A 14,357-nucleotide genomic window follows, 5' to 3' on the forward strand; every position below is an offset into this window, starting at 1 on the left:
GTTAAATCCGTTGCACTGCGCAGAGACGGGAGGCTTAATTTAATGCTACTAATGTGGCTTTAGTAGCTCTTCCATTTAGTGTCTGTTGAGTTTTTAATAAGGGCCACATAAACTGTTTTGGTTGTTCAAGTTTATGGGACGAGTTTCTTAGATCTCGCATGCATTAACTCTGGCTGACTAAGTGGACAAAGCATTTGGTATGGTATGGTTTGATGCTTCGTGTAACCAGAAAAATAATACTAAATATAATAATAAAATAATATTAAACCAGCATGATGCGTGACTACAAGGCAAGCTGAACCTGCCTGATTAGTGGTTAGCGCTGGTTCGTTAACCACTAACGCACCGGCCATCCCGGACCACATACATAAACTTCATCAGTGCAGACAGACCCAGGCGCTGGGCAGCGTTTTGAGATGTAAACGCCCCACATAATTCTTTGTTCACAAAGATAAATCATTCTCACCTCTCTTTCTGAAAGTGAAGCATTGCAGGCCACCAGGCTTATAATACACTGGGGGAAACCCTGGTGCATGTAAACTTATGGTTTCAACAGTGTATGTGACTGTCCCTACAGATTAATTTTTCCTGCATATCATTTTTATAATTTTTCCTGCATATAATTTATGAACATATTCAAAGCTGTGTTAAATTTGAGGATAAAATAAAGTCCCAAGACTTCAAACAGTAGCTGCAATTGTTCAGAAAACAATCACAAATACACTGTTTATCAAATCTTCAACCGCAATGAATTTGTTTCCAGCCATCCTCCTTTGTTCTTTCACAAATGAAGAACGAGCGGTACGTTCAGTAAGCATGTGACTCAGCCAGCGTACATGCTGTACTTTCATCTGCTCCACGTAGACACAGAAACACACTCACACATTTGTAAATGGTTAAGTAGAACTTTGAGGGCTGTTATCTCTTTAAAGGATCTCATTGTGGGCTGGAATAATGTGATGAGTGTGCCTAGAATCAGAACATTGTGAGAACATTTAGATACTTTCTCCACAGGAAAGGTTGAGTGAAATTTCTTCCCTCTTAATGTTAAAACCCTCTAAATGTCACCGCAATTTGTTTTTCTTTTTTTCTTTCTTTTTGGCCCAACTTAACTGCAGGTTTAAGTATTTAGTCATTTATTTATTTATTAACATAATGTTAAATTTTTCCTAATTTATTTTAAAATATCTAAATTCAATATTAGTAATATTAAATGATTTGTCATTTCAAATAGTATTTCAAATGTTTAGCTTCTGAAATTAGATCAATTTGTAATTTTATATATAAAATATATTCCTTACATTTCCCCAACTCTGGTTTCAGACCCCTGCTATCTGCTTTACATATGCGCATGTACAGCATTATGAAATAGCTAGTGATATTTACATTATCTATATCTGTTTTGGTAGAATGCTTAGAAAGCTTAAAACTACAGTATTTAAATTTTTTTATGTTTTTTTTTTTTACATATTTGTTAAAACTGTCACCATGTTGTTAGTTATATGTAAAAAAAACATTGGTCTTAGTGGAGGGTATTAGTGCTGCCAATAATACTTGTGTACGTTCTGCTCAATTTGCTGATTAGCAACTTACTGTTCCAAGAAAGCAGTTTATCCGCCACTATGCCAGGTAGCATTCATGGCAGACTATGCTGTGGTGAACCAGCAGAGAGCAAAGGGGAGGCTAAGAGCAGCATGTACACAAGGTTAATTGACAGCACTGCGACCCTGTGCTTGGCTGATTGGTTGTTTCTGACCATGTGGTGTATTTCTGCAGATGGCAGTAGGATCACTGGAAGGAAGACCTTGATTTGTTTTACAGATTATCTGTCTGATATTAAGCTGCCACGACAAAAGGAATAAAAGCATCTTCCTGGAAAGGCTTGTCTGGAGGAGATTTTTTTCTTGATATCATTCTGTTATGGGATACGTTTCTTGATTTTTGTGTTAAACGACCAAAACAAACTCAATCCTATCAGTTTTACGAGTTAGAACTGTACAATTGTGTAGCTGAGCTTGTCAAAACAAACTTCTTGTTTAGGTTTTTTTCTTCCTTTTTGCTGCATTTACACCTGTTGCTTGTTTTGCAGAGAGCTGACCGCAGAGGACCAGATTGCTCTGTTGAAGTCGAGTGCCATCGAGATCATCATGCTGCGCTCAAACCAGTCGTTCAGCCTGGAGGACATGTCCTGGAGCTGCGGGGGACCCGACTTTAAATACTGCATCAATGACGTCACAAAAGGTGCTTTTCACATCGCTGTCCATGAGAAGTGAATGAAGTTCACCCAGCTCCTGGGAGTTACTTATTTTTACTGTTATTCATGTGTTTTCTTTTGATAATAGTCAATTAGCTTAAGGATAATTTTGTTAGAAGCATTTCTTTTCATGAAGGCGGCTGCATCAAGAAATCTGTTAAAACAACAGAGGCTCAGGGAGAAAGTCTGGGATAGAAATATATTCATTGTTGGAGTTGATGTGACAGATGAGATTAAATTTCTCCCATCTTATGTAAGAGCCCACTCACCCGCTGCTTCTTTACCCCCTGCTGGACTCACACTGAAGGTTTTTGACTTCAGGTATTTTCATGGAACTTGTAAAACAGCCACAAGCTCACACTGTGTTCCTTATTACATGCAGAGCAAGACACTGTGCTCTCCACAATGACTCCCTGTCTTAAAAAAGAACCCAGATTCTTGTTCGAAAGCCCTGTAATGTTTCTCTGTTTTAAAGTAAGAAAGAGCAACTAATTCTGCAACAATAACTGTGATTATTTTTGTTTGTTTTTTGTCTGCAGCCGGCCACACCCTGGAGCTGCTGGAGCCACTGGTGAAGTTCCAAGTTGGTTTGAAGAAGCTCAACCTGCATGAGGAGGAGCATGTGCTGCTCATGGCCATCTGCCTGCTGTCTCCAGGTGCTGCTGCCATTTAAGATGAGGCCTTTTTATTCAGCAGGATGATTTGGGGGGTTAGCTTCAGCTTTTGGTAAACCTTTGGTCAGAAGGTTTACCAAAAGCTGAAGTGTCGTCACAGCTCGCCTCAAGATTTGTTTTGGTGTCAGCTTTTCTGTTTGACCTACATTCGCCAAAAAAATGGAGTGTACATGATGCTTCCATTAAGCTGAGAATAATTTCTTGGAAAACAACTGCATCTGTTCAGCATGTGATAATATGGCAGTAGCTGATGTTGGTCATCTTTATCCCTGATTTAGCATCAAAAACAGATATAAAACCTGACTGTTGTGCTTTGGTTGAGCCTGGAGGGCTAGTCTACTCTACAGACCAATAATAGAACAGCTGAAGGAGGAGCTGCAGTGAATCCCTGCTACTCTCTCATTCTTTCCAGTTTGTAGAACGACTTTTTGTTTTTTGACATGATGTGCTCATTTAGGCACATTTTACTTCATTTTAGCATCAGTGAATATCAACTTTCATGTCCAGACAAGTTTCTTATTGAATTTAGGTCTGGAGTGACCAGTCTATATTAGCTCTATGTTAGCTGGTCAGGGTTATTATCCTTCTGGAAGGTCAACCCCCCACTGTCAAATCTTATAATCTTAATAATGATAATAATAGTAATAATAATAATATGAGAGTAATGTTGGAATAAAACGAGAAAAAAAGTTGTATGAAAAGTCAGTATTATTAGTAAAAACTCATACGATATCAAGTTGAAATTATGCAAGGATAAAGTCATAATAACACAATAATTCAGTTACAGTATTACCATAATAAAGTTATAATATTGCAAGAACAAAGTTGTAATAAGAAAATAAAGTCACAATATTAACAGAATAGTTAAAACACCACGAGAAGTTGTACAACCACATCATCATTTTATGACAATTTAGTCATAACAATATAAGAAAAGGACATATTACAATAAAGTTTAAATAACACAAGAATAAACCCATAATTTTACCTGAATATCATTGTAATGTTAGAAGAATGAAGTTGTAATTTTATTATAACTCCAACACAAAAAATAATACATTTAAATGAGGAAAGTTGAACATCTTGTGAAGTTATGCTTTGGTATCTGATATGTTAAAATTTTAACACATCAGTATCAAATTATTATCAGTATCGGGACTTTGAAATGATTATGCAAACAAGAAAGCATCACGGACTACACAAACTGTGCAGTCCGTCAGATTTTCATAACTCAATCAAAGCTTTGCTTTTATTGCAATTGCTTTTTACAACTTTCTCCTACTAATATTTTAATATTGACTTTATTGTCATAATTAAAAAAAAAAAAAAAACTCAGTCTGACCCTAATATTCCTTCATCCGCTACGTGGTGTTGGTCTACAACATAAAATCTGTAGAACCTAAATTGATCTTTGTGAATGCAAGGTGACAAAATGAGACCCCCTCTGTTTCTCCATTACAGATCGACCTGGCGTTCAGGACCACGCTCGCATAGAGCAGCTGCAAGACCGTCTGTCGGAGGCCTTGCAGGCCTACATCCGGGTCAACCACCCGGGCGGTCGCCTCCTCTACGCCAAGATGATCCAGAAACTGGCCGACCTGCGCAGCCTGAACGAGGAGCACTCCAAGCAGTACCGCTCGCTGTCCTTCCAGCCCGAGCACAGCATGCAGCTCACCCCGCTGGTGCTGGAGGTGTTCGGGAGCGAGGTGTCGTAGCTGAGGAGGAGGAGAACAAGGAATCCTTTTTTTTTTCCCCTTCTACACAGACTCATTAAGCACAGGATGATTAACAAATTCCGCCGCCTTCTCAACTCAAAACGAAGGCTTTCACAACCCCAACACCCGACTCCCCGGACGTTTGGGAGGGAGGCGGATAATCACATCTTCCCCTCTGTCTACACCTCTTTTGTTACTCCTGGCCTGCAAAAACCAAACGTCGGCCATAACTGGATCTCTGGATTCATAGAATAGAAATCTGCTGCTGGATCACCAGAATCTCAAACCTTGTTTTCTTTTTGTTTTGTTTTATTCCCCCACAAATATCTCACTCATTTTCATCTTTTCCACAACTGTGGAATCCAAATGTTCTCCATCGCCCCCCATCACTGGAATCTACTCTTTGTAGCACTTTCTGAAAGTGAAGACAGCTTGATAGATGTAATTTCCCTCTCATTATCATTCTCATTATCATCATCATCATAACTTTCCCCCACGTTCACATGGCAGCAAATGCACTCAGATTTGCCTATTTTACTCATTCCTCAACGATGGACTCTTATGTAAATAGCTATGAACTTTTGTTGGCTTATAAATTCTAACAGCAAAATCATCCAAAAAATATTGAGCGAGCTGACAGGAAGTAGAAACATTTTTGGGTCATGACGGGAGCTGAGCGATCTGTAAATTCTGCCTTATGTGAAAGAAGAAATCTTAAATATTCAAAACATTATGAAGACAAATCTTTCTGCAGAAATCTTTTAGTTTGAGAATGATGGTGCACTTTGGGAAGAAAAAAAAACAAGAGGAGTCTGGGTAGTCTGGTAGGAAGGGGGTTTTACATTTGTAAAATAAAAAGTAACAAAAGAAGAATGTATGTATAATTCTGCATAGTTAAATATGATAAACATAAGCTGTACAAGTCAAACATTATCTAATGCTCGACTTGTACTGTATATAGACAGAAATACTTCTGAGAGTGTTTAATTATAAAAGTAATAATAAAGAGTATGTTAAGGCCTCTCCTCAGATATGTGTATATGCAACATGTATATGCAACATGTAAAGATGCACTGAGACGTGCTATGAGGAGTCGCTCTATTTTTGCTAAAAGTGTACAGCGTGCAAGAGTATCGATGGACCACAAGGGGGTGTGTGTGCAGGCTCTGACTGAACCGCAACAAACGCTCTTTGTTGTGCTCTCTGATTCTTTTTTTGGACCTGTGAAGTTTGTAGGCTGACATACACAAAGATAAGTTCCTGTTTTGTGGATGGCTATTTTTTCAGAAAAAAAAGGAAAAAAAAAATCTAGTCGTTGGGCTGGTGGGATTGCTGCTAAAACAGAGCTTAGATAGTTGGACAGAAACTAGCTGCCAGCTGTTGCCTCAGGGAAAGTTTGTCTGACGATAATGTGTATTCGGGTTTTTACGGCGTGTGTGTGTGTGTTTGGCGTAAGCTTACAATCATGAGAGGGAGATTTCGAGAGTTTTTGAAACTCAAGGCATCACTGTGATCTGAAATCATACTGAATAACAGCAAAAGGAAGCTAACAGATTAATGTCTGTTCTGGAAGAAAAAACAAACAAAATTCTCCATTTGAGAAACAAAAAATTATGAAATTATTTCACATGGTCAGATTGTCTTTAAGAGAATATGTGTAATACATTTTTAGCTACACAACCATTCTTATTAAATTAGTAGAAGCCTTAATTTTATGTTTTTAAGGATAAAGCAAACATTCTAGAGCAGTGGTTCTTAAACATTTTGTAACTGTAAATATTTTGCAATAAGACTGAACAATGAACAAAATGTTCACATGATGTTAGAGTTCAAAATGTGGAAAATCTGCGTTTTCTCACCAGTCAAATTCCAACATGACTTCTTTGCATGTAATGATAACTGCAGCAAAAAATAATTTTATTTAAACTTTTAGAGATTTTTTTTGTTCTACTGAATCTTTAATTTGGACAGAATACTGGACTTCTTTCTTTAGTTGACCTGTTCACAGTTCTTAAACAAGAAGCAGAGAAATTCATTATCGCCTTATTTTGCTAACAGTAATTGGTCATTATTGGAATGACTAAACATGCTAAGCCTGAATTTATTTACAGTTAAAGTTATGGATAAACTTTTTGCTTTCAAATTGATTGTAAAATGTATACAAATTTTCATAAATCTATGTATTTAGAATGGAAATCTGCTAAATTAACTCATCTTTTGGCATAACACCATCCACTAGATAGTAGGGGTGGGCGATATGGGCTTAAGGTTTCATCACGATATTTTGTGGAGTGATAAAAATGATGAGAACAATTTAACACTTCATTTTAAGGTAACTGTATGGATGTGAGTGAATGATGCAGCAATCAGCCCCACAAATATTGTGCTTGATAACTGCATTTAATCATATTTCCAGATTTACTGATATTTATTGATATTCTCATTGAACAAACAGTGGAGAAAAATGGTGAAAATACTCATCTTGATAATAGGAACAGCTATAGAGATTATTAGACATTATTAATTTGAATTCATCAAGACAACATTAAATCAAAATCTTATAAGAGGTTTATCACAATTAACAATAAACGGTATGACGAATGTCCACCCTTCTACATGGCGACAAAGTACCCTCCAATTGATTTTTGGGATCATTTGTTACATGTGCATAATCAAACATTAGACATTTTGTTTCATAAATACTACTAAAAATTCTTAGTTTTGCTAAAGCTAGCCGAGGTGCTAGCACTGGTACTTGCACGAGCGTTTGAGAACCACGGCTCTAGAGGAATAGCAGACTGTAATCGCAAAGGGCAGAGACACAAACATGAGAAGAACTTTTACATGGATGGAAAAAGTTCAGCCTCCTACCTTTTTGTTGTCACATTTATGTCATTTCAATACCAGCTGCATAAGCAAAGGTAGTTTTTATCACTACATATCATTGTATCTGTTGACATGGCGCATCCTCAAACCTCATGCAAGCCTGGATCACCCCCTTGTGGAAAAAAAAAACTTTGTAAATACCACTTTCTTAGTCTGTACATAGAAGCTGATGTAGGTAAATTACTAAGAGGAGCAAGTCGTTGACGGGAAGGTGCTTTGGAGATGCGAGGCTATATGCAATTATAGAAACTCTTACTGTGTATTCAACTTTGAGTGGACAGAGCCGCTTAATATGACCGACTTAATGAGTTGTTTATGTCACATGTAGTATTGAATATTTTGGAGGGCTAGGATCAGCTTCCATCTAATGCCAAATATGAGCTTTTGATGTAATCCCTTAAAAAAGGGATGGAAATAAAAAATGATCTTAATTTCAAATGAATTGAACATTCTCATAATCCTTTAATTACCCAAAGCGACTCAGTAAGTTCTCATTATTAGGCAACTTTTTGTCCATTCCAAGAATTCTGGATGTATGTCTTTCTTTCCTCTCTGGTTCAATCAATAAGCTTTTGATGATATATATACATAATACTTTCATTTTGGTAATTATTTGATTTCTTCTGTTTGTCATGATTGTTGATTTGCATCCTGCTGCAATGCTTGCGCTTGGCTTTCTGCTCAGGAGCGTTGTTGAATGAAGTCGGGATTAGCAGCATGTGTGGACCTATGGAGCCTATCCCAAGTATTTTAACTCAACAAGGAAAAGCAAAAATGTTTGCTCAATCATACCATCATCTGAAAGAACTGCAGTCCACATACACATCATCTTTTTTCAGGAGCTAATTTCTCAAACCGCCAAGTGATCATCAATAACACTGCCTCAACTGGTTAGGTACGAGACGTATCTGATTGCTAGCTATGCCATGGCTCTTTGTTCATCAACCAGCCATGTTACCATCTCTTCTTCTTTGTCGTCGTCTTCAACAGCCAGTTACAACAACTCTTCTCTGCATAGCTTTAAGTTAGCAGCCAACCAAGCTCCGCTCTGGAAATCCGTGACACACCCAAGACCTGATGGGGGTCCTGGGATTCGAAGAAGCGCCATCAGTTTGGACCTCAACAAGACTGTGTAAAATTTGTACAAAGGTCATATGAGATCAAGTGTTTTTAAACCGCGAAGACGTAGGGACTCGCCGTTCAAGCAGAGTGCTCAAGAGACTGACCGAAGGACAGATGTCGCCTCTGCTGTCTTGAGTTGGGACGTTGTCGTGCTTTGTACTCCGTGACTCAAGGTTCTGATTTTTTTTTTTTTTTTTTTTAACAAATTGTGGTTTGTTTGGTAATGATAGTCGTGTAAAGACTTTTTACATTCAGCATCTACATCACAGAATGCAGGGCAGGGTGACGGGGGGAAGAATCTGCAGTTTTAGGGGTACAGTGTGGCACATCAGTTATATCTGGATCAAATTTAGATGTCTACAGTCCTTGGACAAACATCTTCTTGTAGTTTTCATACCATTTTAGCAACTTTTATAGCGGATTTGTAGATCTGATTTGTCAGCGCCCCCAAAATAATTGAAGTCTCTCCCCTCCTGTTGCCCTCGTCCCCCTCGAACCAGGTCAGCAGCTCCACCTCAGTAGCCTTATTGACAAAGACCTCACTAAGCTGGAAACATTTAACAGATACCTCAGTGATTTACAGTATAAACTTTTCACAATAGCCTTTAAAGGGAACCAAACATAAACTTCTACCACACACTCAGACACACCACAACTCTCTCCTCAGAAACCTTCATGTTTTCAACCTCAAGTCGACCGCAAACTCTAAAGCAGTTCTTGCATAACGAGGGACATCCGGTAGAATTTGCTAGTCACTATCTGAGTGGATCCCAATGTTTCTAAATGTTAACTCTGCTTTCCCTCCTCTTTTTCGTTTGTCTCTGTCCGTGTTCTGCTGAGCTTCGGCACTATGTTTAACCAAAAATACTACCTCTCCTGTCTGCACATATAAATATATATTTTTGGGGGAGTTGCAGCCTGATTGTGTAATATAGAACACAAGGTTTTATTTTAACAATAATCTAGAGGTTTTTATGTTTGTATAGTTACAGTAGAGTTTTTTTTTTTTTTTTTTACCTCAAATCGCTACAAATCTTAAACCTGCAGTGCAGAACTTTATCTCCCCCTTCTGGCTGATAGATGAATTGCAATGTAGATATTTGTGACGAACAGCCACACAATTTCACTGCTTTCATTCATACTATAACTCATAATTTTTATTGCAATAGTTTTAGGCTCAGATCATTATATATTGGTATAGATATGCAACAGCTGACACTTGCACATTTATTTATTGTGCATTTAAAAGTTCAAAAATTTTTAACATATCAAAGTGTTGCATTATTCCATAAGAAGTCTTAGACAGTAAATACTATTAATTTTATTTTTAATTTTTTGCATGATAAATTAGCTCACAGTGCCGATTCAACATTTGCAGGTCCTTGCATGTTCGTTATTCCAGCATTAATATCATTAAAAGGGGGCCGCTCTTGCACCACTTTCTCACTGACTGAAGTGTGTAAATGCATGATGAAACTCCCTGCATGGTAATTAAGACTTCATTCACATAGCATCTCAAAGCGCAGGTAATTGTCGCATCCTCATGTGTGACGAGATGGGATCTATTTCGACTGAAAAGCAAAACTCTTGTAGGTAATTGGACCTGTAGAACAGAAACGGCCCATGTATCTTGCTGCACCTGCTTTTAAACAACCATCGGTTGCCATAGTAGCGTCAGTGGCTTGGCCTGGAAAAAAATGCAGAGCAGAACCCTGTAGCATTCTCTTACAGAACACTGTTAGAAATGCCTGAGAAAAATGCATGTGCCATGTGTAAAATGCTTTAATTTCTGTTGAGCTGTTTATGAAGTGTTATTTTTGAACATATGCAGCCGCACTTATTAGCACCCCTGGTAAACGAGGGTAAAATGAGCTAAAATAAGTTTCTTTTAACCCTCCCGCATTCTTATTGCGATGCTCAGAAGGAGAGCGGCACATGTTACGGTCAGACAGTGAGGAAGCAGGAGGGGTTATCCCATCAGACCATCAGTTCCAGAAACCACAACAACAACCAAAAAACTTGTCGCTCGGGGGTTCCGCATACAGTAAAAAACTTGTGGGGTCCAATTGACCCCATCTGTTAAGACTGTGGGAGGATTTTGTTTAACGCAGAAGCATTATCTCACACTGAAGAAGGAAGAAAGTTTAAAAAATCAAGTAATTTTAAAATCCCACATTAGAAAAAAATAAGGAATAATAATAATAGGAAAACATGTTTATGCATATTTTGCCCCAGGGAAACAGAAAGGCACGAGTTCACATCTTCTCAAAAAAAGCTAAGTATTAATAAACTTTTCCACCTGTGATTTTGTTCAAAAAAATAAATTTCTCCGATTAAAAAGTTGACCAATAAAAAAGTTCAGACGGATTCTGCAGCTGCAATAAAAGCAGACTACAGGCTTTGGACATCTGCCAGGGATGCCACGAAATACGATGAGCTCAGTAGATGAACTAGGTTACATATATAACTACAAGTTATATATGTTTTCTTCAAAAGCTACTAAACTAACAGCTGGATTGCTGCTGCATGAAAACCACCTTTGTGCAGCTTGTGCCAAAGCTTTTAGCTCAGCTGAAATGTTGAGCTGAAAGAACTTGAAGTTTGTTAGTGTCGGAAAAGGAGAGCTGCAGACTTTTCTCTCGCTGATGCCGCTCAGCCGCCCTGGTTGAGTTTTTATAACATTGGGATCCTGATTTAGTCGTTCATCACCAAAAGTAGCGTTTTTTTTTGTTTGTTTTTTTGCTTTGTTTTTGCAGCCAGACACACACACTTTCACATTTATACTGCAGCCTATCACGCTCAGCACTCTGCCTTCTGTCGCTCATCTCTAACTGATTCTGATTGGCTGGTTTAGTTGGTGCTGTGAGTCCGTTTGAAGACAACCAGGCCACTTTGTTGCTTGAAAAGTTTTTTTTTGTTTTTTGTTTTTTTTTCCCTTTTTGTGAATAAGATATATTTGCCAGCTTCGCTTAAGTCAAAATTTAGCACTTCAAACTGTGCTGTGAAAAAGGATCCAACCCTTACAGATTTCCTTGGTTTTTGCTTGTTTTGTCTCACCTAAATGTTTAAAGTCATCAAACATGTTTTAAAATCAGACAAAAATAACCTGTATATACGGGTATAGAGGGTTTTCCTGCATGAACAACATGTGTAAGACCACACCACAGGATTTCAGTCAAATTTAGGTTCAGACTTTGACTAGGCCACCCAGGTTCTTTATTTTGGGGTGCACTTTCTGGTGTTGTCCTGCTGTATAATTTCAAGATGTCCTTAAACTTAAAGGACATGAATTTGATAGTTGGACATCCTCTTTCAGCTGAATCCATCTTGTTCCTGAGGAAGCCAAGCAACCCCACACCATCATGCTCTCACCACCATGTATTATTCTCAAATTCTGTAAGTTTTATAGATTTGTGCCCACATTTTCCTAAGCATTTACTTTTTTCAGACCAAAGGATATTTTCCTAAAAGTCTCTTATTCTTGGCTAATGTGGGACTAATATGTTCCTTTTGATTAGCCGTGGTTTTGGTGTTGAAATGTCCCCACGGCGGCCATCTTTACCTAGTTTCTGTCTTGCTGTTGAATCATGACCTTGACCGAGGTCGGTGAGCCCCTGCAGGTGTTGCTCTGGGAAGTTTTGTGACCTTGTGGGTGAGTTGTTGATGAGTAATTCTGTTGCTTCCTGGGAAGCCTCACCACTCTTCTATGTTTTCACTGTTTGTCTGCAGTGATTCTCAATGTGGTTCCTGAAATACCAAAACTTTAGAAATGGGTTTGTAGACATTCCCAGACTGATGGATGTCTAGATCTTGCGGCTTGGTTTGTTGCTATTTGACATCATTCAGCCTACTTCATGTTGTCAGTCAGGTACAAGTTGAATGAGTTCTTGATCCTACAGCTAATCAGAGTTGGATGCTGATAATGAATCCAAACCTACAGGGTTTGTATGGGTGCTTCAAATCCTTGAAAATGCTTGAACTTCAATTAGGTGTTTTCAACATTTGGAAAGTACTTGATTTTTGTACAAAGTCCTTAAAAGTGCTTCCGCACAGTTTTGATCTGAGTAGCAACATTATTGACACTGGGGGACTTTTTTGTTGAATTATTGTTTTGTTCTTAGACCAGTCAGGTGTGTAGGGTGTGTGAAAGAGACATTTCAAAACATAAAATTTAGTTGCATTTTACCTTACTACTAATTGAAACTGTCTTGTTTAGTTCATTTGTATTATTTTTATCTCCAGTGTTTGGTGCTGACAAAGTTTGGAAGTTTGCCTTGAAAATGCTTCAAGAGGGCTTGAATTTTGGGAAAATGTACAAACCATGAGCCTAGATTTTGTGGTTAATCAGGTTATTCATTCATAGGATAAATATTTGTTAAATTGTTCTTCATTCAGGACTTGAGTGGTTTGGATAAGTTTTTACCCTAATAGGTCATAGTTTGAACATTACATTTCATATTTTCTCAGGTTATCTTTGTCTGATATAAAACGGTGATGTCATTTTCAAAATTAAGAATGTCCTTAAAATATTAATAATTAGCAGTATGCATTTGATGACTACTTCTTAAGATTAAATAATATTGAACATATTTTAACATTAACAAAATAACTGCTTTGATTTGATCATCTGGAGGATCGCATTCCAAAACTTATGACCTCGATTTTGACATGTGCCAACATTTAAGTGTGCCAAAAAGAAGACATCTTTAAGGGGGAATGTGCTTTTTTCATCGCACTGTAGCTTCAAGTGGACCTTTCTCTTTTCAACCTTTTTGATTCAAAGTGTTTGAACTAAAACTTGTTTGACCTTGAGAAGAGCAGCTGCATACAAAGTCTGTTTCCTTCCTGTTAGCTGATTGTTACCTGCTGCTCTGACTGTTTCTCTGCTACCTCTTTAAATATGCGCTTGCTTGCTCACACACACACTTTCACACCTGCACTTCAATACTGACTGAAGCAGACAGTGAACACACACTCATTCAGACAAACACACACGTGTGCACTTCTCGTTCCCTCACCAGCAGTTTTTTGCCAATGATGCACTTGTGTTTTTTTGTCTAGTAAAATGTTCTGCAAAACATATGAAGTCTGAAAAGTGATTAATCAGCATATGTATCTCTTTTTTTCTTGCTGGGTTTTATTATTATTATTGTTTTTAGCAAATCTTTATAATAAGACTTGGTTTGGACAGGTGATTTAACGTAAATTTAATTGTAAATCATGTACATTTCAAAAGCTTCATGTCTTTTTCAAAGGAAACAGAATTGCACATTGTGCTCAGCTCAGTTTTGCCTTTGTGTGCCTAAAACCCACAGCCTTATTTTGGGACTATATCAGGGGTTTTCAACCAGAATTCAAAACGTTCTATATCGTATTTTTCTCTCTCTCTCTTCATATCCGCACGTTTGTTAGTTTGTAACAAGCCAAAAGTAGCTCTCATGGAGGCACGTTCCCATCACAGGGATGTGCTCAGTCTTGGTTTATGTTGGCTGGAATTCCCCTTTATTTATTCCCCTACTAAGGAAACGTCCGACTACGCATCAGTCAGATAACCTAAAAAGAAAATATGATTTGTTCTGATGTAGCAAAGTGTAATAAAATTCAGAGTTTTTATGTGATTTGACTTAATTTAAGCTTGTTTGTACGAATGTCCTGTAAACAGACCATTTTTAATGACTTTGTGTGCGAGAAGCAAATGTTTTAAGT

The 14,357-nt window shown here is 37.8% G+C and overlaps 1 protein-coding gene across 1 annotated transcript; it reads left to right on the forward strand.

The window, feature by feature from the left end:
• Window positions 1-272: 272 nt before the first annotated feature.
• LOC106941597 (vitamin D3 receptor A-like) lies at window positions 273-13,733 on the forward strand. Its single transcript, XM_015024676.1, has 4 exons — window positions 273-290; window positions 2,010-2,241; window positions 2,794-2,910; window positions 4,390-13,733. Exons 1-4 carry the CDS (start codon window positions 273-275, stop codon window positions 4,641-4,643), a joined length of 621 nt encoding a protein of 206 aa, XP_014880162.1. The 3' UTR covers window positions 4,644-13,733.
• The last annotated feature ends 624 nt before the right edge of the window (window positions 13,734-14,357 follow it).

This window comes from Poecilia latipinna, unplaced genomic scaffold, assembly GCF_001443285.1.
Source record: "Poecilia latipinna isolate Pla-1442-1.1 unplaced genomic scaffold, P_latipinna-1.0 Scaffold3756, whole genome shotgun sequence".
In the NCBI taxonomy this organism is placed as follows: Eukaryota; Metazoa; Chordata; class Actinopteri; order Cyprinodontiformes; family Poeciliidae; genus Poecilia; species Poecilia latipinna.